This window comes from Theropithecus gelada, chromosome 7a (genome assembly GCF_003255815.1).
Source record: "Theropithecus gelada isolate Dixy chromosome 7a, Tgel_1.0, whole genome shotgun sequence".
In the NCBI taxonomy this organism is placed as follows: Eukaryota; Metazoa; Chordata; class Mammalia; order Primates; family Cercopithecidae; genus Theropithecus; species Theropithecus gelada.
The window spans coordinates 40,733,832-40,759,871 of NC_037674.1; the positions used below are offsets into that span (position 1 = coordinate 40,733,832).

Genomic DNA, 26,040 nt, shown 5'->3' on the forward strand with positions numbered 1-26,040 from the left:
CAGTGCATCTTGGCATATCCTTCGGTTTCTCCAAGGGCTGATTTCCCGGAGTGTGGCCCCCAAGGAAAGTGCTTCTCAAACTTCAGTGTGCATACAAATCACCTGGGGACCTTGTTAAAGTGTGGATTCCGTTCAGGTGGTCTGGGGCTTGAGATTTGCACTTCCAACAAGCTACCAGGTGATGAAGATGCTGCTGGTCCAGGGAACACACAGAGGAGCTAGGGTTGGCTACACATTGGGATCACCTGGAGAGCTTTTGAAGCAACTGATGCCTGTGCTCCACTCGGAGATTCTGATTTAATCGGTCTGGGATGCAGCTAGGCATCTGGGATTTTTTATTTTTTATTTTTTTTTGAGATGGAGTCTCGCTCTGTCACCTAGGCTGGAGTGCAATGCCACAATCTCAGTTCACTGCCACCTCTGCCTCTCAGGTTCAAGCGATTCTCCTGCCTCAGCCTCCTGAGTAGCTGGGACTACAGGCACCCACCACCATGCCTGGCTAACTTTTGTATTTTTATTAGAGATGGGGTTTCACCACGTTGGCCAGGCTAGTCTTGAACTCCCTCAGCCTCCCAAAGTGCTGGGATTACAGGCGTGAGCCACCAAGCCCGGCCTGGCATCTGGGACTTTTAAAAGCTCCCCGAGTGATTCTAAATATGCAGCCAAGGTCGGGAACTATCTTTAAATCGATGCTTCTCAAACTATAACCAGTGCAGGAATCACCTAGAGATCTTGTTAAAATGCAGGTTCTGATTCAGAAGGTCTAGAGTGTGCCCAAGTTTTGCATTTTCACAGGCTTCCAGGTGATGCTGCTACTGCTGGTCTGCAGACCACATTTTGAGCCAGAAGGTGTTAGTAAACCTACCCACCCCCCCCACCTGCAAACTCCTAGGGTTCTGAATCTCCCCCTCCCCACTCTCCCACCTCCATCCCTACTTCCCCACATCAGCAGGGTGTCCCTTAGGCCCCACCTTGTTCAGATGGCAGTGCAGGCCATTGTGGATAATGGAATGGAAGTTTTCTAGGCGACTACCATGAAAGGCATATATTAGGTCTCGTTCTCCTTTGGTCTCATAAAATTTGGCGTTGGCTGGGTCAAAGTACTCAATTTCAAACAGGAAGTCCGGTGCGGGAACAGGCGTGTGAGGAGCCCCAGTCAGCTTTTGGATCTTTTCAAACTTGAAAACATGAAGAGGGTCAAAATTTTATTTGGGGAGCTGGTAAATGTGCTGCAAAAATAGCCCCCTAAACCCTCAGGCTTAACTCCCATAGACTCTGCTCATGAGAACAACAGGTTTCACGAGGATAGAGACATAAGCAAACTCAGAGCTTATAGCACAAGACTGCTTTCCTTTAATAACATTTTTTCCCGGCCGGGTGCGGTGGCTCATGCCTGTAATCCCAACACTTTGGGAGGCCGAGGCAGGTGGATCATCTGAGGTCAGGAGTTTGAGACCAGCCTGACCAACATAGTGAACCCCATCTCTGCTAAAAATACAAAATTAGCCAGGTGTGGTGGCTAATTTTAGTCCCAGCTACTTGGGACTTTATAGTCCCAAATAGTCCCAGCTATTTAGTCTCAGCCCTTTAGTCCCAGCTACTTGGGAGGCTGAGGCACAAGAATCACTTGAACCCAGGAGGTGGAGGTTGCAGTGAGCCGACATCACGTCACTGCACTCCAGACTGGGCAACAAAAGTGAAACTCCATCTAAAAAAATAATAATAAATAATAATATTTTCCCCTACAGGAGGCTGAGAAGCATGAATTGCTCCTTCTAAGTGGAGATCACTTCTAATTTTCCTAACAATTTTACATCTATTTCCTGCATTCCATTTTTACAATAATCTCATGATTATTGTAAAAATTCCCTCTCATCCTTGTCCATGCACCCCTCTGCAATGTGATTTTGCAGGTGGGATTCTATCAAGATCCCATCAAGAGATGGAACTTACTTCTCTACACTTGAAACTGTGCTTGGCCATGTGACTTGCTTTGGCCAATGGAACATTAACATATATATGGCAAACACAGACTTGAGAAGGGCTTGTCCTTCCTTGTTTGCTGCTGAGAACCCCTCACCATTGTCCTGGCTTGTCTCCTATGGCGTATGAGCGTCACAGAGGAAGGCTTCCAGCATGGTGGCCATCCCAGCTGAAGCCCCAGAAATGTAAGTGAGGCCACCCTAGCTCATCCAGCCAAGCCCAGAACCACCCAACCAATCCACAAAATCATGAGAAGCAATCAGCATTTGTTGCTGTTGTTTTTGAGACAGGATCTGGCTCTGTCGCCCAGGCTGGAGTGCAGCGGTGCGATCATAGCTCATTGCAGCCTTGAACTCCTGGGTTCGAGCAATCCTCTATCTTCAGTTTCTTGAGTAGCTGGGACTATAGGTACAACCATTATGTGCAACTAATTCTTAATTTTTTCATAGAGAGAGGGTCTTGCTATGTTGCCCAGGCTGGTCTTGAACTCCCAGGCTCAAGCAATACTCCCACCTCAGCCTCCCAAAGTACTAGGATTACAGGCGCAAGCCACTGCCCCTAGTCTATTTAAGTGGTTTTTTTCTTTTTTTTTTTTTGAGATAGAGTCTCAGTCTCTCTCTCAGCCTAGAGTGCAGTGGCGCCATCTCGGCTCACTGCAGCCTCCACCCCCCAGGTTCAAGCGATTCTCCTGCCTCAACCTCCCAAGTAGCTGGAATTACAGGCATGTGCCACAATGCCTGGCTAATTTTTGTATTTTTATTAGAGACGAGGTTTCAACATGTTGGCCAGGCTGGTCTCGAACTCCTGGCCTCAAGTGATCCACCTGCCTCGGCCTCCCAAAGTGCTGGAATTACAGGCATGATCTTGTAGAGTTTAGTATTATTTGGAATGGGGACTGTAGACCTGTGAATTTCCTCTCCATAGTGCTTACACCTATAGTACCAGTTACTCAAGACAAGCCAAGACAATGGGTCACACCTGGCCCATTTTAGTGGTTTTCTTTTTTTCTTTTCTTTTTTTTTTTTTGAGATAGAGTCTCGCACTGTCACCCAGGCTGGAGTGCAGTGGTGCGATCTCGACTCACTGCAACCTCCACCTCCCAGCTTCAAGCGATTCTCCTGCCTCAGCCTCCCAAGTAGCTGGGATTACAGGCGCCCGCCACCATGCCCAGCTCATTTTTTGTATTTTTAGTAGAGATGTGGTTCCACTATGTTGGCCAGGCTGGCCTCAAACTCCTGACCTCATGACCCGCCTGCCTCGGCCTCCCAAAGTGCAGGGATTTACAGGCATGAGCCACCGCGCCCACCAGTGGTTTTCAAATAGGTCATAGACCAAAGCCAGTCTATGGCAAAGTTTTCTCTGGATTATGACTGAATGAGCAAAATAAGGGCAATATAACAGATACATTGATGTAAGGTTGCCATGTACCTTTCTTTTGAAGAACAGTTCTTTATTCTGAAGTCAAGGCCATCCTCCTTTCTTAGTGCTATAATATCCTTTTATAAAATGATGATATATGGTAGGCTAACATACTTGGGCAATACAAAAAGTTGTCAATCCTGGGTCCCAATATCCCACATTTTAACAGAAATTTAACCGGTCCACAATCAAAAGTCTAGGAGCTATTTACTGCCTTATCTACTTTAGCACCCAACATCTAGTAGGTGCTTGATGCCCATATTATGAGTGAGGTAAGAATAAATGAAAGAATAAATTTGAATTCAACAGATGACAACAGTGAAACCCAGAGATTCACTAGGAATTAGCCACCCAGCCTGGACCTGAATACAGATCTCCTGACTCCTACTCCAGGGCTCTTTATGGTGTTTTAACATCTAACACAGAAGAATGTCCCTTAGATACCAGAATCCAAGGTACCAAATTCTACGCCACATATGGAAGATTTGTGTCTTTGGCAGGAGCTTGTAAAACTGAATACTCTTTTTTTTTTTTTGAGACGGAGTCTCGCTCTGCCGCCCAGGCTGGAGTGCAGTGGCCGGATCTCAGCTCACTGCAAGCTCCGCCTCCCGGGTTCACGCCATTCTCCTGCCTCAGCCTCCCGAGTAGCTGGGACTACAGGTGCCCGCCACCGCGCCCGGCTAGTTTTTTGTATTTTTTAGTAGAGACGGGGTTTCACCGTGTTAGCCAGGATGGTCTCGATCTCCTGACCTTGTGATCCGCCCGTCTCGGCCTCCCAAAGTGCTGGGATTACAGGCTTGAGCCACCGCGCCCGGCCAAAACTGAATACTCTTAAATTGAAATGAATTAAGTGATGAACGGTATGGGTAAGGGAAGAGCACCAGAGCAGGAATCAAGTCCTCCACCCTGGTCCTTGTCATCCAGCCTGTCCCTGGGAGACCCCAGCCAGGCAAGGTAAACCAAATTATGGAATGTCTGACTCGTGACAGAAACTGTGCTGGGGGGGGTGACACACATTTTATCATTGCCCAACTTGGAGGTAACTATCAGTATCTCAATTAACAAATGGGAAAAAGGAGGCTCTTTTTGATAGAAATGGCATTTGAACCCAGAGCATGAGGTTTTCCACTCCTCTGAGCTCTGCCACTCCGTCTCCTGACAACTGACCCAGGTCAGTGTTTCTTAAGGTATGGTCAGGGTCACCCTTATCAGAATTACCAGCGGTGCTTGTTAAATAAAGTGAATCCCAACACATACCAAGCCCTTAGTATGTGCCCTTAGGCATTATTCAAAGTGTGAAAACTCATTCAATTCTCATAGTCAGTGCCCTGAGGGAAGTATACTATTATCATCCTGATTTTACAGATGAGGAAGCGGAGGTACTGAAATGCACCTGGTACCTACTCAAGGTCACACAGCTGAGATGAGACAGAACTCAGCTTTGTACAGCCATTGGGAAAGTTCCTGGGCCTGACTCCAGACACAGAAATAGAAAGTCTAAAGGTGAGGACCAGGAATCTGCATTCTCAAGCTGCCCAGGTCACTGGTACACAGGGAAGTCTCAGAGCCACTGGATTCAGTGCTGTCCTAGAGCCCTTAGGCCCCTAAAGTCTGTGATCCTAACGGAAACAAAGTCTCACCTCTGCCTTCCCTGCACTGTGGATTGTCAGGATCTTTGAGGATAAAATCCAGCTCACCAGGTCCCAGGCCCGTTTGTGGTTGTCTCCAGAGGACTGGAGAAGTTCTTTCAGGTTAGGTAACTTGCTGGCATCTGCGAGCTGAAGCAACAGAAGAACTTCCATTAGCAAGGATCCCAGACACAGTGATAGTCAGGGGCCCTCTAGTGGAAAGGCAGGCAACGTTCACTCGTTGCACATCTCAAGGGATCTCCTGAGAGGAAATTCACAGGTCTACAGTCCCCTTTCCAAATAATAAACTTTACAAGCTCTAAAATCTGAAAGGTTTTTTTTTTTTTTTTTTTTTTTTGGTGGGGTTTTGTTTTGTTTTTGAGACAGGGTCTCACTCTGTCGCCCAGGCTGGAGAGCAGTGGTGTGATCTTGGCTCATTGCAGCCTCTACCTCCTGGGTTCAAGCAATTCTCCCACCTCAGCCTCCTGAGTAGCTGGGACTACAAGCGTGTGCCACCACGCCCGTCTACTTTTCATATTTTTTGGTAGAGATGAGGTTTCACCATGTTGGCCAGCCGGCTCTCGAGCTCCTGACTTCAAGTGATCTGCCTGCCTCGGCCTCCCAAAGTGCTGGGATTACAGGCCTGAACCACCATGCCCAGCCTTGGTGGTGGTGGTTTTTTTTTTTTTAAACTCTTTGGGTACCAAACCTGACCTGAGCTGATGGAGGTTTAATCTTTACCTATCCCCTTCCTGTTAGGATAGATGCATTCTGCTGCAGGAATATTAACATGCCATGAGTATGGCATGCCACCCACTGCAGGTGTGACTGAATACATGATATATGCATATGTGGGTAAAGCGCTACAATACAAAGCCTTTTCCCTTCTGTGTGAGAATTAGTTAACTTCTGTTAACTTGTCCCCCTGGAGACAGGATAAAGGTAGTATGACAACTACATACATAACCAGGCAACACTGCTTAAGGTGAAAATGACCCAGCATAGTACACGGCATCTGGCCTGGGAGGAACTGTAAATGGGGAATGCACAACTTTGGGTTTCCCAGAGTGTGACAATGTTTTGTTGGAACCCTGACAGCTTTGTTGATGACATTCTCAAGAGTGAGACCAGCCTCTGAGGAAAATGGAGCTTCACTTAGGCCAGAGCAGTTCCTGCACACACCCCATGTGGATTTTGTCAGGCCTCTGAGCCCAAGCCAGGCCATCGCATCCCCTGTGACTTGCAAGCATCCCCTGTGACTTGCACGTATATGCCCCAATGGCCTGAAGTAACTGAAGAATCACAAAAGAAGTGCAAATGCCCTGCCTCGCCTTAACTGATGACATTCCACCACAAAAGAAGTGAAAATGGCCGGTCCTTGCCTTAAGCGATGATATTATCTTGTGAAATCCCTTTTCCTGGCTCATCCAGGCTCAAAAAGCTCCCCAACTGAGCACCTTGTGACCCCCACTCCTGCCTACCAGAGAACAACCCCCCTTTGACTGTAATTTTCCTTTACCTACCCAAATCCTATAAAACGGCCCCACCCTTATCTCCCTTCGCTGACTCTCTTTTCGAACTCAGCCTGCCTGCACCCAGGTGAAATAAACAGCCATGTTGCTCACACAAAGCCTGTTTGGTGGTCTCTTCACACGGATGCGCATGACAGATTTCATCTCTTTACTCCCAAGTTTTCACTTCTCGGGGCAAAGACTAGCTCTTGGACCTCTATGTGGACCACTGCAAGGACTTCCACAGAAACAGAATGGCTGATGCTGTGCTGCTGAAAGCTGTCACTAGTCCTAGAGCCTTCAGATTTAGGCTGATGCCTGGTGGGACCTGTGATAGGACTCAGCCTAGTTGTCATTGCAGCACATTATTTACCATTCTAAAATCAGGAAGAATCGGAATCCTGAAACATATTCAGTGTCAGGATTTCTGATAAGGGACTGGGGACCTGGACTAACAGATAGCAACAAAGTATCTGTAGCTTTTGCTCAGAAGTTATGACTGACTAGAGGTCAAACCTCTCCAGCATGGCATTTAAACACCTCTAGCCTAATCTCAACCCCTTACCATCCCCTCCATCACAGACTGGTGCTATCCAGGAACATGTCTTGTTCCAAGAATATCCCTTCCCCCACCTCTACTACCTGGGCGCTTCTGGCCCAAGAGACCATTCTCTCCTCTAAGTCCCTAAAGCCCATTGCCCCAGTACTCCCTTCCGAGTATGCCCAGACTCCTGGAGGTCAAGAACTGTCTTATATATTTCCAATTCTCCTCTTTCCTGGATGCAGAGGAAAGAGCATGAACTCTGGAATCAGATCTCAGTTAGAATCTCTGTTGAGCTTCTATCTTCTCTCCAACAAGGGAACCTCACTACCTCCCCATGGGGTTGTCAGGAAATTGAAGAAGGTCACAGAATCTCAGGGCTTGGTCTATATATGTCCATTTCTTTTCTTTCCATTTACATTTCTCCCCAGACAACACTGTCCTCCCAAACCCTGGGCAACCTTTCCTTCTGCTTTGCTAGGGATGTAGTTGGCACTTCAAGAATACTTGTGGTGGCCAGGCGTGGTGGCTTACACCCGTAATCCTAGCACTTTGGGAGGCTTGGGGGTGCGGGTCACAAGGTCAAGAGATTGAGACCATCCTGACCAACACGGTGAAACCCCGTCTCTACTAAAAATACAAAAATTAGCTAGGCGTGGTGGTGGGTGCCTGTAGTCCCAGCTACTCAGGAGGCTGAGGCAGGAGAATCGCTTGAACCCGGGAGGCAGAGGTAGCAGTGAGCCAAGATGGCCCCACTGCACTCCAGCCTGGTGACAGAGGGAGACACTGTCTCAAAAAAAAAAAAAAGAAAGAAAAAAAGAATACCTGTGGTTCTTTTCCATTTTTCTAGAAAATTGTTACTGACTTTGGGAGTTTTTCTTAGCTCTGCAGTTGAAAACTAGAAGAAGCGCCAGGTGTGGGGGCTCATGCCTATAATCTCAGCTATTCAGGAGGCTGGGGTGGATTTCTTAAGGCCAGGAGTTAGAGACCAGCCAGGGAAACACAGTGAGATGGCTCCAAAAATAAATTTAAAAAAAGAAAATTAAAAACGTCTTAGGACCACTCTATTTCTATTTCCGAAGATTCAATCAATAGCCTCATATATTGTAATGAAACTATCTCAGGTCGGGTGCGGTGGCTAATGCCTGTAATCCCAGCACTTTGGGAGGCTGGGGCGGGTGGATCACCTGAGGTCGGGAGTTCAAACCAGCCTGACCAACATGAGAAACCCCGTCTCTACTAAAGATACAAAATTAGCCGGGTGTAGTGACATATGCCTGTAATTCCAGTTACTTGGGAGGCTGAGGCAGGAAAGTCGCTTGAACCCAGGAGGTGGAGGTTGCGGTGATCCAAGACCACGCCATTGCACTCCAGCCTGGGCAACAAGAGCGAAAGTCAGTTCCAAAAAAAAACAACAACAACAACAACAACAAACTATCTCTACAGGCCTCATGAGGTATCATTAAAAATCTAATATTTATTAAAAGAAAAAAAATTTTTGGAGACAGGGTCATGCTCTGTTGCCCAGGCTGGAGTGCAGTGGCACAAACACGGCTCACTGCAGGATCCATCCCACCCCCACCAGAAGTGATTCTCCCGCATAGCTGGGACTATAGGCACATGCCACCATGCCCAGCTATTTTTTTTTATTTTTAGTAGAGATGAGGTCTTGCTATGCTGCCCAGGCTGGTCTCAAACTCATGAACTCAAGTGATCCTCCTGCCTCAACCTCTCAAAGTGCTGGGATTACAGGCATGAGCCACCAAGCCCAGCCTACTTTTTTTTTTAACGTATGTGTGAGCCCAGGCATGGTGCTTTACATCTATAATCCCACCACTTTGGGAAGCTGAGGCAGGCAGAACTCTCCAGCTCAGGAGCTCAAGACCAGCACGGGCAACATGGCGAAACCGCATCTGCACAAAACAAAACAACAAAATAATTAGCCGGGCATGGTGGTATACGCCTGTAGTCCCGGCTACTTGGGCTGAGGTGGGGGGATCGCTAGAGCCTGGGAGGTAGCAGATGCAGTGAGCCATGATTGTCCTACTGCACTCCAGCCAGGGTGTCAGAGTGAAACCCTGTCTCAAAAAAAAAAAAAAAAAAAGGATGTGTGGAGTGTAAATGCTCCATGAGTATTGGTACTATTTCTATGCCTTGCTTACTGTTCCACCCCGCCTGCTTCACCCCCAGGCTGCATGGCCTTGCATTATTCAGGGAGCATTTACTAAGCATCTACTTTGTGCCAGGCCCTGTGCTTTTAGGAGGGGACATTAGATTTAAAATGGGCCCCTTAATCAAGTGGGGAGGCAGAAAGGTAAACAATCATGACTTAAAAGTATTCATTGTCGCCGGGCGTGGTGGCTCTCGCCTGTAATCCCAGCACTTCGGGAGGCTGAGGCAGGCGGATCATCTGAGCTCAGGAGTTCAAGACTAGCCTGGCCAACATGGCGAAACCCCATCTCTACTAAAAATATAAAAATTAGATGGGCGTGGTGGCAGGCGCCTGTAATTCCAGCTACTCTGGAGGCTGAGGCAGGAGAATCTCTTGAACTCAGGAGGCAGAGGTTGCAGTGAGCCAGTGAGCCACCACTGTACTCCAGCCTGGGTGACACAGCGAGACCCTGTCTCAAAAAAACAAAAAGAATTCACTGTCATAACAAAGTTGGATACAAACTACTAAGAGGACAAGGTGGGACTTCTGTTGGGTAGGGGCTAAAGGAAAAGTGGGTGGGTTTGGGACCAGCTTCACCGAGGAGGTACTGTATGATCTGGGTTTGCTATACAAAACCACAGAAGTATGAAAACGCAGCGTGTAGCTGGGGAAATGGGTGTTGGCATATGGTTAATTGTGCAGTTCTCCCAGGCATCTGGGGCTCTATTCCTCTACTAGCTGCGTGACCTTGAGTGAGATGTTTGACTTCCTGTGTCTCAGCTTTCTCAAATACATAATTGGGATAATATTAGTAGCTACTTCATAGGGTCCCGGTGGAGATTAATCAAGTTAAACAAGTGCTCAAACCAACAGGAAAGTGTTACGTACTCTAAAGTTACTGTGACTGCAATGACTGCCATCATTAACAACAGGTGATTCTGTGTGGCTGGAACCTAGAGTGTGGGGAAGTGGTTGCCAAGAGGAACAGTGGGAAGGTGACCTCAAGTGAGGTCATCTCAAATGATCCTGTGAAGGACCTTGCACTCCACTTGGGAACCCCGAGCTTTGTTCTGTAGGTTATATATGGAGTCACTGAAGACACATCCCAAACAGTGTACCCTCAGGTAGCTAGCTACCCATACAGGACTGCTGCCTGCACAGTCCAAAGGGCACTCATCCCCCTTCCTTCTTTTCTATTCCTTGTTATCTCAGAGCCAGAGCTGAGTCATCTTCTCTCCCAGGATTACTACTATTCCCATCACTCCTGTCTTCACATCCCACCTGTGAGCCACAGCCCTTGTCAACAGTCCATATCTGGGCCCAAAGAGCCCCACAAAAGGACAGTCAGCTAGCCAGGCGCCTTTCAGGGACTCAGTCTGGACAAAGGGGAGAGACACCTCCCAGCTCCAAGCTGGACCCAGGCCTCTTCCAGGCCCTCCCACTGCATCTGCCCAGACAGGGTCCCTGCTGCATCCTGCCCTCCTGGCTCCCCACTATCTGTCCACACTCTTTAACTCCTCAACTGACCTTCTTTATGTTCCATTTCACTTTTCATGTTACTCTGAAAAATAAATCTGCTTTAACAATTTAATAGGATTCTTCCTCTTGTGACTAAAACCTGTCTGCATTTTAGCAGGGCCTTTTGGGAACCAGGCACACAAGTAGGGTTGCCATTTAAAATATGCTGTGCCCGGTTAAATTTGAATTTCAGATAAACAACAACAACAGCAAAAGCTCCTTTTTTTAAAAAAGACAGGGGACAGGGTCTCATTGTCACCCAGGCTGGACTGCAGTGGCAAGATCACAGCGCACAGCAGCGTCGACCTTCCAGGCTCAAGCAATCCTCCCACCTCAGCCTCCAGAGTAGCTGGGACTAAAGGTATGTGACATCATGCCCAGCTAATTTTTTGTAGAGACAGGGTTCCACCATGTTGCCCAGGCTGGTCTCAAAACTCCTGGGCTCATGCAATCCACCAGCCTCAGCCTCACAAAGTGCCGGGATTACAGGCATGAGCCACTGTGTTCAGTCAACAAATTTTTTTTTAATGTAAATAACCCATGCAATATTTGGGATATATTTATACTTAAAATCCCAGCACTTTGGGAAGTCGAGGCAGGTGGATTACCTAAGATCAGGACTTTAAGACCAGCCTAGTCAACATCGTGAAACCCTGTCTCTACTAAAAATACAAAAAATTAGCCGGGCATGGTGGCGGGCACCTTTAATCCCAGCTACTTGGGAGGCTGAGGCAGGAGAATCGCTTGAACCAGGGAGGTGGATGTTGCAGTGAGCCAAGATCATGCCACTGCACTCCAGCCTGGGGAATAAGAGTGAAACTTCATTTAAAAAAAAAAAAAAAACTTATTGGTTGCTCAGCTGAAATTCAAATTTAACTAGGTGGCCTATATTTTTATTTGCTAAATCTAGTACTCTTACCCTTAATAAGTCCCTTAGGAATCCAGTCTGGCCTCTTAGCCTAATAGTACCTCCTGCCACCAGCTCCCTCCCCAAACCCAATGCTATTCCAAGTGACCTATGGCTTTCTTCCTCTGTGCTTCTGTGGCTGCCTAGCATGACATCCCATTAAGTCTTCAAGGCCAGCAATCACCTCCCATGTGAAGCCTTCCCTGACCACCTACAACCTCTGTACTCAACAACTGTGTTCTATGTTCAGCAATTACAGCAGAGCCCCATGTTGGCACCTGACCCTCTGGGGCCAACTCAAATCTGATTGGGACAAACATTCCCTGAGGCCAACCACATCTTACTTACCCTGGAGCCCCATGCCAGCCTGGAACCTGGCATGAAGTTAAGAACAAAGAGTAATAGCAACTATTTATTTGAACCCTTACAGGTGCCAGCCACCAGAATAAATGCTTTGCATGAATTTATTGTTATCTCGTGTTATTCTCACAACCCATTTTGAAGATGAGGAAACTGAGGCTTGAGATGCTAAGCACCTTGCCTAGCGGCACACAGCTATTCAGTGGCAGGGCAGGGATATGAAGCCAGGGGGCCCAACTCCGGAGTCTATTCTCCTGCCATACCCTTCTACCAAACGAATGGAGAAATTTAGTGGTGGACTGAATATTTTAGCCCAAAGGAACAATTCCGGCAGAACTTTTAAGAGGCTGCTTTGGGAAGCTAATCAGATGATATTGGAATTCCTCCCAATCCCAAAATAATACAACTGAGACAGCTACTGGCTGTGCCTAAACCAAAGGTAGGGAGAAAGATGTATGTGATATGTAGTATAGGGGTATGTGGAAGAAATCACCATCTAGGCAAGCATTCTGAATCACACATCAGTACATGGCAGTGGAAGTCATTTGCCAACTGGTCCAGGAGAATAACTGTTGAAGAGGAAGGCAGGCATTTCCAGGGATGGGGAGGGTTTCCCACTCCAGGTGGGAAAGAGCACGGCAGATGAGCAGAGAAGTGAGCAGTGTGTCCCAAAAAGTGCTCCTAGGCTCAGATGTCCCCCAGGGCCTGAGAGGTAAAGAAAATGAGTAACAGGGGAGTCCGGGAAAGAGTTGTTGAACTCGTGACTCCGGGCTCCATTAATAGCTAAGGCCAACCAACCCTCAGCTCCAACTTCTTCCTGCCCTGGGGCAACCTCCACCAAAGGCGGCAAGGCCTCCGATTTTTGTTTCAAAAAGAAATCAACAAGCTGTCTTTTTAATTTCCCTATTTCTAAAAAAATAGAGGACAAACAAAACCCATCAGCTCACAGGCAACACATCTGCAGCCTCTGCTATGGGGAATAAGGAAGGATATAGCTGGAGAGATAGTTGGGGGAATCTGAATGGTGAGCAGAGCTGAGAGTTTCAGGGGTTTGGGAAGAGAAGCCTCTTAGGAAAAAGGTAGTTTGGGTGAATAGGCCTCACGGAGGAAAGAGAGGCCCAATGAGCCACAAAGAGGCAACTCAACCTCCTTGCTTTCAGCAGGAGCAATCACCTCGATCACAAGCTCCTGGGGAGGAGGTGGCCCAGGAATCTGTGTTTACAGATGTGGGTACAAGTGATTCTTATCAGGAAAAGCTGGAGATACTCAGGTTTAGATCTTAGACAATGTTGTCCTAGAAAGTTGTGGTAGGCCGGGCATGGTGGCTCAAGCCTGTAATCCCGGCACTTTGGGAGGCCAAGACAGGCGGATCACGAGGTCAGGAGATCGAGACCATCCTGGCTAACACAAAAAAACTAGCCGGCGAGGTGGCAGGCGCCTGTAGTCCCAGCTACTAGGGAGGCTGAGGCAGGAGAATGGCATAAACCCGGGAGGCGGACCTTGCAGTGAGCTGAGATCTGGCCACTGCACTCCAGCCTGGGCGACAGAGCGAGACTCCGTCTCAAAAAAAAAAAAAAAAAAGAAAAGAAAGTTGTGGCAGCAGGAAAGAATAAACATCTGAAAAACATACTTGTCTAGGAAAGTGTCAGAGGCCATAGTTACTAGATGTGGGTGGAGGTGCTGCGAAGGAAATGAACCAAAAGTCTGCTAAGGTCACCATTTTCGGGACCACGGTGACACCCAGAACAGTGGGGCAGGTGCGATGATTGGAGCTGGGAGGCTGCTGAGATGAAGGCTGAAGAGGTGGACACCGCAGGTACAATTTGCTTTGCACAAACCTACAGTATGAAAGGCCAGATTTGCCAAAACAGATTAGGGATCAGAGTCTACAAAAGAACTCTTCACAGGAGGAGCCAGCATGGGGACCCTAAAGGGTTCTCCTAGGAACTTTTAAAAGTCCCGGTGCCTGGGAGCAACAGTGGTGTGCCATCACCACATCCAGTGATTAGCTGACGGTGATGAAGATAATAATAAAACCTACAACCCTGAGTTGTTAGGAGGACTAAATGAGCTACGTGTAGAAACAGCTCAGACAGTGCCACACAAACAGTAAGTGCTATTAGTGGGGTACAGGTGTTGGTTGCTATATTATCAATCAAATGCCCCCTCTCTGCTGCTCACCGATCTGCTGAGGAAAGGTCTGCATTGCTGGGATGGTTGGGAAAGAAAGAGATGGCTAGTCCTGGAGGGATGGATCCCACCCCTTCATCCTCCATATCACCATCCCATTAGCTGATATCTTTCTAGACACACACCTACCCACTGACAGTCACATCATATTACATGTATCTATGTCTGTATTCGTATATTTTCAGACCTGTGTACTTTTTCTCCTCCACTCTTCAGATGCCATCTTTGAGAGGAGCAGAGAAATAAAAAGGTAATCTGAGGGACCAAGAATCTTACCTTGAGATATCAAGTATAGAACTAACAGGCACTTTTATTATTATTATTATTATTATTATTTTTTTTTTTTTTTTGAGACTGAGTCTGGCTCTGTCGCCCAGGCTGGAGTGCGGTGGCCGGATCTCAGCTCACTGCAAGCTCCGCCTCCCGGGTTCACGCCATTCTCCTGCCTCAGCCTCCCGAGTAGCTGGGACCACAGGCGCCCGCCACTTCGCCCGGCTAGTTTTTGTATTTTTTAGTAGAGACGGGGTTTCACCGTGTTAGCCAGGATGGTCTCGATCTCCTGACCTCGTGATCCGCCCGTCTCGGCCTCCCAAAGTGCTGGGATTACAGGCTTGAGCCACCGCGCCCGGCCCACTTTTATTATTAACAAATCTAATTGTTATCATTTCCTCACCATCCAGCAGGTATGGGTGCTCATTAAAATGATCAAATCAGTTAATAGAAAAATAGAAAAGCTACATATTATCTGTAAGTAAACAAACAAAAAATCTCAATGTCCAGGCTGCACTTCAAACCAATCAAATCAGAATCTCTGAGGATGGGGCTCGGACGTCAGGGTTTTTTTCCTTAGTTTCCCACGTGATTTCAATGACAGCCAAGGTTGAGGCTTGTAAAGAATGATCTTTCCAAACTGGGCTCAGTGACACAACTTCTGCTTGAGACCAGGAGTTTGTAGAACAGCCTAGGCAACATAGCAAGACTCCTGCCTTTTTTCTTTTAATCCAACAACAATAATAATAATAATGATCTTCCCCAGTTAATGTCAATATTCAACTTCCAATATGGAAATTAGCACTGAAAGCCTTCCTTAGAAAGGTTAGCCATAAGCCAGGTGCGGTGGCTCACACCTGTAATCCCAGCACTCTGGAAGGCTGAGACAGGCGGATTGCTTGAGTCCAGGAGTTTGAGACCAGCCTGGGCAACATGGTGAAAACCCATCTCTACTAAAAATACAAAAATTGGCCAGGCGCAGTGGGTCACACCTGTAATCCCAGCACTTTGGGAGGCCGAGGCGGGCGGATCACGAGGTCAGGAGATCAAGACCATCCTGGCGAACACGGTGAAACCCCGTCTCTACTAAAAACGCAAAAAACATTAGCTGGGCATGGTGGCGGGCGCCTGTAGTCCCAGCTTCTAGGGAGGCTGAGGCAGGAGAATGGCGTGAACCCGGGAGGCGGCGGAGCTTGCAGTGAGCGGAGATCGCGCCACTGCACTCCAGCCTGGGCGACAGAGCGACTCTGTCTCAAAAAATAAATAAATAAATAAAATAAATAAAAATAAAAATACAAAAATTAGCCAGGCATACTGGTATGTGCCTGGAGTCCCAGCTACACGGGAGGCTGAGGTGGGAGGATCGCTTGAGACCAGGAGGCAGAGGTTGCAGTGAGCCAAGATCACGCCACTGTACTCCAAATTGGGCAAGACCACGTCTCAGAAAAAAAAAAAAAAGAAAAAGCCATGAACCAGCAATTTCACCTCTCAGAATGTATCTCAAAAAGACAACAACAGATATAAACAATGATTAATGTAGAAGGATGCTTATCAAAGTATTATTTATAAAAGCAAAATTTTAAAATTGTAAAGAAACCCAAAGGAAGGACTCCTCACTGCTAGGGAGTGGAGGCACAGAATAAGGTGGAAATTTCAGGTGCATCTTAAAGGACGAGAGGGAGTTTGCTTCAACAAAGATGGGAATGGCATCAGGAGGGGTCAGGACAGAGACAAGCTTATATGTGCTTTAACCCAGACACTGGGGAGTCACTGTGTCTAGACAGTGCAAGCCAGAAACCAGAAAGAAGAAGGAAAAAAAAAAGAGAAAGACTTCTTACTCCTCCAGGACCAGGAGACCCAATTAGAGCAGTCTGGCACCCCAAATAAGAACAGGGTAAGCTTAATGCAGTGCTTTTCAGACTTCACTAAGTGTACAAATTGCCCAGATTTGTTAAAATGCAGATCCTGACTGGATAGGTCTGGGGCAGGGCCTGCTTTTCTTTTTTTTTTGAGACAGAGTCTCGCTCTGTCACCCAGGCTGAAGTCCAGTGGTGTGATCTCGGCTCACTGCAAGCTCTGCCTCCTGGGTTCATGCCATTCTCCTGGCTCAGCCTCCTGAGTAGCTGGGACTATATGCGACCGCCACCTCACCAGGCTAATTTTTTGTATATTTAGTAGAGACAGGGTTTCACCATGTTAGCCAGGATGCTCTCGATCTCCTGACCTTGTGATCCACCTGCCTCAGCCTCCCAAAGTGCTGGGATTACAGGTGTGAGCCACTGCGCCCGGCCAAGGCCTACTTTTCTAATGAGCACCCAGGTGAGGCTCATGTTGCTGGTCCTCAACCACACTAAGCAGCGAGGGCCTGGAGCTAACACAAAGAAGCCCTTCCCACCCACTTCCCACCCCCAGAAAGGGTCTATAGGCTAATGGAGAACCAGAACATGCTATTTTGGGGGGCGGGGGGGAACAAAACAAAAAGCTTTACCGCTGCGACTGTGTCAAGTGACAAACCTGACGTTTGGGGGCCAATGGTCAAGGGGTACAGGGAATCCCAAGAATGCTACGTATGAGTTCTTTCATCCAACCCCGGTCCCAAAAAGCAAGGTGAGAAATCCTGAGACCGGGTATTCAGCACACACACAATGTGATTCCTCAAACGTTTGATAAGTACTTCCCAAGCCAGGCACTGGAAATACCAAGAGCTCCCAGTGTAAAATCAGAGAGCTTGCCAGGCGCGGTCGCTCATCCCTGTAATCCCAGCAGTCTGGGAGGCCAAGGAGGGCGAATCACCTGAGGTCAGGAGTTCAAAACCAGCCTTGACCAACATGGTGAAACCCCATCTCTACTAAAACTACAAAAAAAAATTAGCTGGGCATCATGGCATCTGCCTGTAATCCCAACTACTAGGGAGACAGGCAGGAGAATCGCTTGAACCCAGGAGGCAGAGGTTGCAGTAAGCCGAGATTGCACCATTGCATCACTCCAGCCTGGGCAACAAGAGGGAAACTCTATCTGAAAAATAATAATAATAATAAATCAGAGAGCTTATCGGCACGGAAATGGTCTCAAAACAAGACACCTCAGAGATAATCTGGGACTTTGCGGACAGTGATAAGATAATGCTAGATCAGACCTAAAGCCAAGAGCTTGGTTCAGCAGTGGGGAGTTCTCAGGAAATCATCAATCAATAAAGTAATTTAAGTCACTGCTCTAATTTTTGGAAACTGCAACCCTTGTGTTATAGGTGTGTAATAACACCTCACATGTGGAGAAAGATTTAAATGACTGAAAATGGCAAACTTTCACATTACTTCCTAGTGCTTTTAACTAAACAAATGAAAGTGAGAGACTTTTTTTGAGACAGGGTACCACTCTGTCACCCAGAATGGAGTGCAGGGGCACAATCACGGCCCACTACAGCCTTGACCTCCTGGCTCAGGTGAACCTCCCACCTCAGCCTCCTGAGTAGCTGGGACTACAGGCATGCACTACCACACAGGCTAATTTTTTAAATCTTTTTATATAGACAGGGTTTCGCCATGTTGCCCAGGCTGCTTTCGAACTCCTGTACTCAAATGACCGACCCGCCCAATCCCAGAGGGCTGGGATTACAGGTGTGAACCACCGTGCCCGGCCAAGAGATTTTTTAACAGCTCCACACTTTTCTTCTTCAGGTAACTACAAAATGATCTAGTCAGTCAAGTCCAGACCTGATTCTCTTTTCTTTAAAAGTTAGACTTTGATTCAGATACAGGTCCAGATGCCCACTTCTCTGCATCATTTCAGTAACTCATGCGACATGTGGCAAAAGGAGGCCTAAAGTGTGTTTATCTAAGAATGTATGTATGTCCCCAGAGATGGTGCCGGGCCCCACCAGTGAGCAGCCTTGCTGCTGACGGCCATGCCTACAGCCAGCCAAGAATCTATGTGGTCTGGGCTATTTTCCTCAACAGTGGGTGCCCAATAAGGAATATGGCAACAGAACTGGATGGTAAGAATCTGTGTTTCTCCAGTAGCCCTCAAGAGAAAGGGTAACTGTCTGGGACTGGTACAATAAGCCCCATGGGAGGGACAGTCTGTCTCTTTAGAGGAGGCGGCTTTTTGGGGTAACCTACATTGCTGATGCTCTTTTTTTTTTTTTTTTTTTGAGACGGAGTCTCACTCTGTCGCCTAGGCTGGAGTGCAGTGGCGCAATCTCGGCTCACTGCAAGCTCCACCTCCAGGGTTCATGCCATTCTCCTGCCTCAGCCTCCCAAGTAGCTGGGACTACAGGTGCCGGCCACCATGCCTGGCTAATTTTTTTGTATTTTTAGTAGAGACGGGGTTTCACCATGTTAGCCAGGATGGTCTCGATCTCCTGACCTCGTGATCCACCTGCCTCAGCCTCCCAAAGTGCTGGGATTACAGGCATGAGCCACCGCACCCGCCCAACTGATGCTCTCTTAAGGGATTACAAGTGGGGCGGGGGAGACGGGGAGGATGTGCCCTAAACAGAGCAACTGATACCTTTGCAGAGGGCTAAGGGATAGAGTCAAATCTATTAGGGGCACGTTTACTTTACTGGTATCGTTTGAACTTTTTTATAATGAGAATATATTCAAACATTACTTGCATAATTAAAAATAAATTTTAAAAAGCATGATCAAAACAACTCCACAGGTCCCTTTGCATGTATCCCATATTCACCAAACAAACCTGGTTCCGTTGGCCAAGACCTTCCAGCAGAAAGAAAATAAGTTGAGCATTCTAGTCCTACTTGGAGGTATGTTTCTTGATGAAAATTAAAGTTGCACTGCGGCCAAGTGCAGTGGCTCACGCCTGTAATCCCAGCACTTTGGAAGGATGAGGTGGGAGAACTGCTTGCGCCCAGAAGTTCAAGACCAGCCTGGACAACATAGCGAGACCCCATCCTAATTTTTTTTTTTTAAAAAGCTGCATTGTGCCGGGCGCGGTGGCTCAAGCCTGTAATCCCAGCACTTTGGGAGGCCGAGACGGGCGGATCACGAGGTCAGGAGATCGAGACCATCCTGGCTAACACGGTGAAACCCCGTCTCTACTAAAAATACAAAAAACTAGCCGGGCGAGGTGGCGGGTGCCTGTAGTCCCAGCTACTCGGGAGGCTGAGGCAGGAGAATGGCGTAAACCCGGGAGGCGGAGCTTGCAGTGAGCTGAGATCCGGCCACTGCACTCCAGCCACTGCACTCCAGCCTGGGCGACAGAGCGAGACTCCGCCTCAAAAAAAAAATAAATAAATAAATAAATAAATAAAAAGCTGCATTGTGAGTTTGATCCCTCTGACCCCAAACACTCCTCCCAAACAGGTCCCTCTCTCACCTGCCACCATGGGTGTCTTTCTGGATCTCACCCCAATACCCTCCCCTGCCCAAGGACAAAAATCTCCACAACTTAGCAGGACATGTGTAGCCCTGCATGCTCCATAGGCTGGCCTCATTTCTTCCTGTTCCCCACAACAGTTACACTAAAGCAGTCTTGTCCTTCTCTGTAAGCTCACACCTCCTGGCTTTCTGACTATCCTGCTGCTCCTCCTGGAATACTCTTTCCCTCTTTTCTGCTCTTGAAGTTTTGCCTTGGGACTCGGCAAAGCATCAGCCTCCACCCCTAGTTGGTGTTCCCAGAGCCTGGCCCACAGCTGAGAGCTTGGGGGTGTCCTTGCTGTGGGCTTCCATGTTGTACCGCGCTTACCTAGTATAGCTGAGCACACTGTTAACCTCTTCAAGGGTCAATCCTGTATCCTTAGCACCTGGCCCATAGCAAACACTCCATAAGTATCTGTTGCCAAAACCGAAGGAAGTTTCGTTCCCAAGGCTCTGATATAGCACACTTAGAAAACTGAGTATCTGAACCTGCAAGAACAAACCTCAAGGGAAGTCAGTGAACTTGCCTCTTTCTCCAACCTCACACTTCCAGTACCCAGAAACGCCTGTGCACCATGGTCACCACTTGAGATGCCCTCAACACATCATTAGGTGGGCTACCAGGACCAGGCGGGGCCAGGAGGCTCAGCCTTTGTTTGTCCCTCAACCTCCTAGGAATGATAGCAAAGGAGGAACCAAACACTGATGATTTCATCAGAGATAACGCTAAACACGTGTTGATTATAAATACCTCCTTTAATCTAGCAATATGGTGCCTGTCATTAATTGATTGCCTAATGTTGAACTAATTTTGCATTCCTGGGATGAACCCAACCTGGTCATAAGGAATTACCCTTTTTTATAAATTGTTAGCTTTAAGATCCTAATACCTTGAAGATAATTTTTGCAAAAAAATACCACATACTAACTTTAGAGGTTATATATTTGCCTTGCAAAGGCTAAAACAAAAGGACCAACTTTCAAAAATCCATCCTTAAAGATAATTTTTGCATTTATACTCATGACATTGGCCTATAATTTTCTTTCTTTTTTTTTTTTTTTTTTTTTAATAGACAGAGTCTCGCTGTGTTGCCCAGGCTGGAGTGTAGTGGCATAATCTCGGCTCACTGCTACCTCTGCCTCCCAAGTCCCGGTTCAAGCAATTCTCCTGCCTCAGTCTCCCAAGTAGCTGGGATTACTGGCACGTGCCACCATAATGGGGAGATGGGGTTTCACCATATTGGCCAGGCTGGTCTTGAACTCCTGACCTCGTGCTCCACCCGCCTCAATCTCCCAAAGTGCTGGGATTACAGGTGTGAGCCACCACACTCAGCCTATAATTTTCTTTTTTTTCCATCAACCTTATTAGATTTAGGGTCAAGGTTTGCTAGCCTCTTTTTTAATATTCTGTGTAACACTGGGAATTACTTATCCCCTCAGTGATTGCTAGAACTCACTAATGACACCAGTTATGTCCAGAGTTTTCTTTCAGGGAAAATCTCTGACTACTAATTCAATGGCTTTTTGTTTTGTTTATTTTTGTTTGAGGGAGAGAGACTTGCTCTGTTGCCCAGGCTGGAGTGCAGTGGTGTGATCACGGCTCACTGCAGCCTCAACCTCTTGGACTCAAGCCATCCTCCCGTTTCAGCCTCCCAAGTAGCTGGGACTACAGGCACACACCACCACACCCAGCTAATTCTTAAATTTATTTTTTTGTAGAGACAGGGTTTCACCATGCTGCCTAGGCTGGTCTCAAACAATCCTCCTGCTTTGCCTTCCCAAAGTCCTGGGATTATAGGCGTGAGCCACCCAGCCTTTTTCTTCTTTTTCTACAATAGTTTAGAAAAGTTCGCCCAATAACCTGGCACCCTCCAGGTTTTTTGTTTTGTTTTGCTTTTTTTTTTTTTTAAATGGAGTTTCATTCTTGTTGCCCAGGCTGGATTGCAATGGTGCAATCTTGGCTCACCGCTACGTCCACCTCCCGGGTTCAAGCGATTCTCCTGTTTCAGCCTCCAGAGTAGCTGGGATTACAGGCATGTGCCACCATGCCCAGCTAATTTTTGTATTTTAATAGAGACGGGGTTTCTCCATGTTGGTGAGGCTGGTCTCAAACTCCCGACCTCAGGTGATCCGCCCCCGCCTTGGCCTCCCAAAGTGCTAGGATTACAGACATGACCCACGAAGCCCGGCCCCTCCAAGTTTTTAACAGTGAAGAATGTTACTTGTGCAAGTCAGAATCTGATACCAATTAAATGGTGACAGCTTTTGCTGATGAACAAGAATGTGCTCTTCCATGGCTAGGAAGGGAGACTGCCACACTTGACAGTTCCCAAAGATACATGGAGTTCGGTGTCTTTAATGAATATCAGCTATTGGCTATTTCAATATTCTGCTTTTTACTGAATCGATTTTGGTAAGTAATTTTTCTAGGCAATTCGAAACATTTGGATAAGGATAACATATCTTGAATGCTGACCCAGAGGTGAACTCTGCAAAAAAAAAAAAAGTGCCTGGTGAATCAGAGAAATAACAGCTGACATACGTACTGTATGTTACAGTTTATAAAAGCACTGCCCATAGATCACCTCATCGGAAGACCAAGGTCTGGGTGGCTTTGGTGACTTTTTGGTGTCTATTTGTAAACGGATGGATAACTTTCTAGCTAAGCAAAACAGCTGATTCACATCAACCCTATTTCTGGCCAGGCTAGAAAATCTGTGGAGGACTATGCAACGATTCCTGATTCCTCACTTCAGTCCCCGGAGTCACTTGTCATTGACAGGAGAGAAGCAGCCACCAAGTGCCTTGGGAGTGAGAGTTGACATGAGGGTGTTAGGAGTGTTCTTAGCTAATGGAAACCTTCCCCAAGGCAAGGCCATGCCAAGCTGGGAATGAAAAGTCTGGGGGCTGTCATGTTTACTAACGCGGATGGAACTGCCTCTACCTCTGGTTCCACAGGGCACTTGGTCCAGGACGCAGTGGGCAGCGCCAGGACAAAGCACACTCACCAGGGCTTCAAAGTCCTTACAGTCGCCGCGGGCGTAGGACGCGGGGAAGGGCCGCAGCACCGAGTCGCGCTTGTAGCTCTGCAGGGCCGAGGCGAAGAGGCTGCACCGGAGGTCGGCAGCCAGCATGTCGCGGCCCGCCGCCTCCCTGGCGGCCGCCCAGCCTGAGGGCTGCATCCCAGGTCACTGCGCGTTGCCGGGGGAGACGCGCTGGTTAGGGGCAAGGGCGAGCGTGCGTTCAGCGCGGGGACTGGGCCCGCGGACAATGGGCCGTCAGGGGCCGGGTTCCCAAGCCTGGGGTGGAGCTAGGCAGGGGGCTGAGATGACACGGGTGAGAACGTGCCGACGAGGGTCCTCTGCCGGGGTCTGGGCCGCGGCTCGCTGCCGAGGAGAGAGACCGAGGCCGGGTCCGCGGGGAGGTTGGGCCCAGGGATAATGGGGCCGGGGTTGGTGGCTGGGAGGGGTTCCCGGCCTGGGGGAGGGGCTATGACAATGGAATGACAACCGCGGGAACGTGCTGACACGTGTCCTCCGCGGAGGCCTGGGGCGGGAAGCAGCCCCCGGGAGACGGCGGGCAGAGCCCACTGTCCGCGACGGGCGAGGCTGCTGCGCCGCGCGCGCTTTCCTGCCCCGCCTCCAGCCGCGCGGCCGAAGCCCCGCCTCTCGCCCGGCTGCCCTCGGCGCCACCTGTCTTCCGCCTGCAGCGCACGTCCGCTTGCCTCGCCCGGCCTACCTCCCCTCCCGCCGCCGCGCTCCCACGCTGCTTAGCGCTCCGCCCGGCCCAGCCGAGGGCCCGCCCCTTCCCGCGCCAGCCAGCTCCTCTGTATGGGTTGTGCCCGCACCGCCCAGACCCCAATCAGCCGCAGCTGCGAGAGGTGCCGCCGCCAGTGTGTGCCGGGCGACGTCGCCCACGCCCCTGCCACCCATCCTCACAGCAGCGCCTGGTAGAAACTGATTTGGGCACCCTGTCGACCCGCCCCTGTACTTGTCTTTGTCCCAGCTCGGCGGGCTGAGCCTACTTCTCTTCCTTGGGGAATTAATGCTACCTGTTGTCTCTCTCTTGAATCGTTTCCCTCAAAAACTGCACAAAAGGAGCCATTTAACACCCAGGGAAACTGAGGCTTAGAGTGCTGCAATGCTTGCCCAAGATCCCACAGTCAGATGAGTGAATCTGGGATTCGCACCGAGGTCTTTGGAAAAACAAAAGACTTCCTCTGCTTTTCAGCCTCCAGAATTCTCTGAATTGCTTAAGTCTCTGGCCTCAAATGCCCCAAGATCCTCCTTGGGAGGCCTCTCTGACAGGGAGCTTGGGGAAGAGCAGAGGGGCATTGACTTAACTTCCTAGTCAGAACCTTCATTAGAAGAAAACCCCGAAGTGTGACCTCATGGTCACGTGCAAATCTAAACACAGACCATTGTGCTTAGACCAACACAGTGCACACACTCCTACCCTGCAGGATCTTCTGAGGAAGAAACTTCTCCTTCGGCATCCAGGCTGTGCTGGGCCCTGGGCTCAGAGGAGAGGTTGTCCCATGCCATTGGATTGCATATATGACTTCGGGAGGTAGGGCGAAGACTGATACCCCAGACACCACAGAACTTCCCATCTTTTTTTTGCCCCGTAAAGGTTGGGGGCTGCTCCCAGGAGCCCACATCAAATCTCTGTTTGCTCTGAGGCCTAGAACCACAAGGCCCCTAGTGCTTCAAAAGCCCTGGGGGTTCTCATGGGACCCAGGAACTCTAAGGTGGCTTCTGAAGCTCAGACCCCAGGAAGGGAGAGCTTGGAGTGGGGCAGGAGACCAGGGAACCATCTCTCATTCCACCTCTTCTTCATTGCAGCCCTTAGACAAAAGCCACCCTCTGATACCTCCTTGGCCTCAAGAATTGTTTGTTGGGTGGATATATAAAATATGCTTATCTGAAGATATTTCTCACATATGGTATGAGAATCATAGTGATAATATTCACATCACAGGGTAGTGTGGAAGGGCCTCTGATGGCCAGCATTCTCATGACTTACCTCATGCAGAATATTATAATTCTTTTTAAGTCTTGTCAATTCCATAGACAAAGTTGAATTTCATTATAGTTTTAATTTGCATTTACTTAATTGATAGTGACGTTGAATGTTTTTATGTTTACTTCATTCTCCTAGATTTTATCAGAATTTGCTAAGGTGGTCTCAGAACCACATTTCTTGTGGAGGGGTTTCAGCTCTGCTTATATACATTTGATATAATCCACAGACCATACAATTCACCCATTTAAAGTGTACAATTTAATAGTTTTTAGTACATTCACAGATATATGCAACTGTCACCACGATCAATTTTAGAACATTTTTATCACCTCAAAAAGAAACTCTCTACACTTAGGCTATCACTGCTCTACCCACACCACCATGTCGCCCACTCCTAAGGAATCACTAACATACTTGTTTTTTGTTTTTTAAGAGACTGGGCCTCGCTGTGTTACCTCGGCTAGAGCGCAGTGGCTATTCACAAGCATGATCATAGCACATTGCAGCCTAGAACGTCTGACCTCAAGTGATCCTCCTGGCTCAACCTCCTGAGTACCTCGGACTACAGGCTCACACCACCACACCTGGCTTAGAGAACACATTTTGTTTACTACTGTCCTTTGAAATTCATTGAGGTTTCTCTGTCTCCTAGCATAAGGCCTATCCTGGAGAATGTTTCATGTGAATATATATTCTGCTGTTGTTAGGTCAAGTGCTCTATGGATGTCTGTTAGGTCTAGTTGATTTATATTGTTTTCAAATCTTAGATTTTCTTGTTGATCTTCTTATTCATTATTGAAAGTGGGGACCGGGCATGTGGCTCACACCTGTAATCCCAGCACTTTGGGAGGCCGAAGCGGGTGGATCACCTGAGGTCAGGAGTTCGAGACAGCCTGGCCAATATGGTTAAACCCTGTCTCTAATAAAGATGCAAAAATTAGCCAGGCACAGTGGCACGTGCCTGTAGCCCCAGCTACTCAGGAGGCTAAAGCCCAAGAATCGCTTGAACCCGGGAGGCGGAGGTTGCAGTGAGCGGAGATCATGCCACTGTACTCTAGCCTGGGTAACAGAGCAAGACTTCGTCTCCAAAAAAAAAAAAAAAAATCACTGACAACAAAGATATCCACCTGAACAGGTTTTTAATGCAGATGAACGTGC

At 48.2% G+C, this 26,040-nt stretch overlaps 1 protein-coding gene and 1 non-coding gene across 4 annotated transcripts in view; both read right to left on the reverse strand.

The window, feature by feature from the left end:
- Positions 1-23,492, reverse strand: part of PARP16 (poly(ADP-ribose) polymerase family member 16) — a 31,861-nt gene extending 8,369 nt beyond the window's left edge. For 2 of the 3 annotated variants that reach the window (XM_025390840.1, XM_025390841.1), the window contains exons 1-3: positions 22,866-23,492; positions 5,043-5,180; positions 972-1,178 (exon numbers count right to left, since the gene is read on the reverse strand). In XM_025390840.1, the coding sequence (XP_025246625.1) occupies positions 972-1,178; positions 5,043-5,180; positions 22,866-23,039 (519 nt within the window). In that variant the 5' untranslated portion in view covers positions 23,040-23,492. The remainder of the gene's footprint in view (positions 1-971; positions 1,179-5,042; positions 5,181-22,865) is intronic. The other variant, XM_025390842.1, reaches the window with a different exon arrangement.
- Positions 22,071-22,202, reverse strand: LOC112628175. Its single transcript, XR_003120347.1, has one exon. It is a non-coding gene; the product is annotated as a small nucleolar RNA SNORA24 (small nucleolar RNA).
- Positions 23,493-26,040: the final 2,548 nt, after the last annotated feature.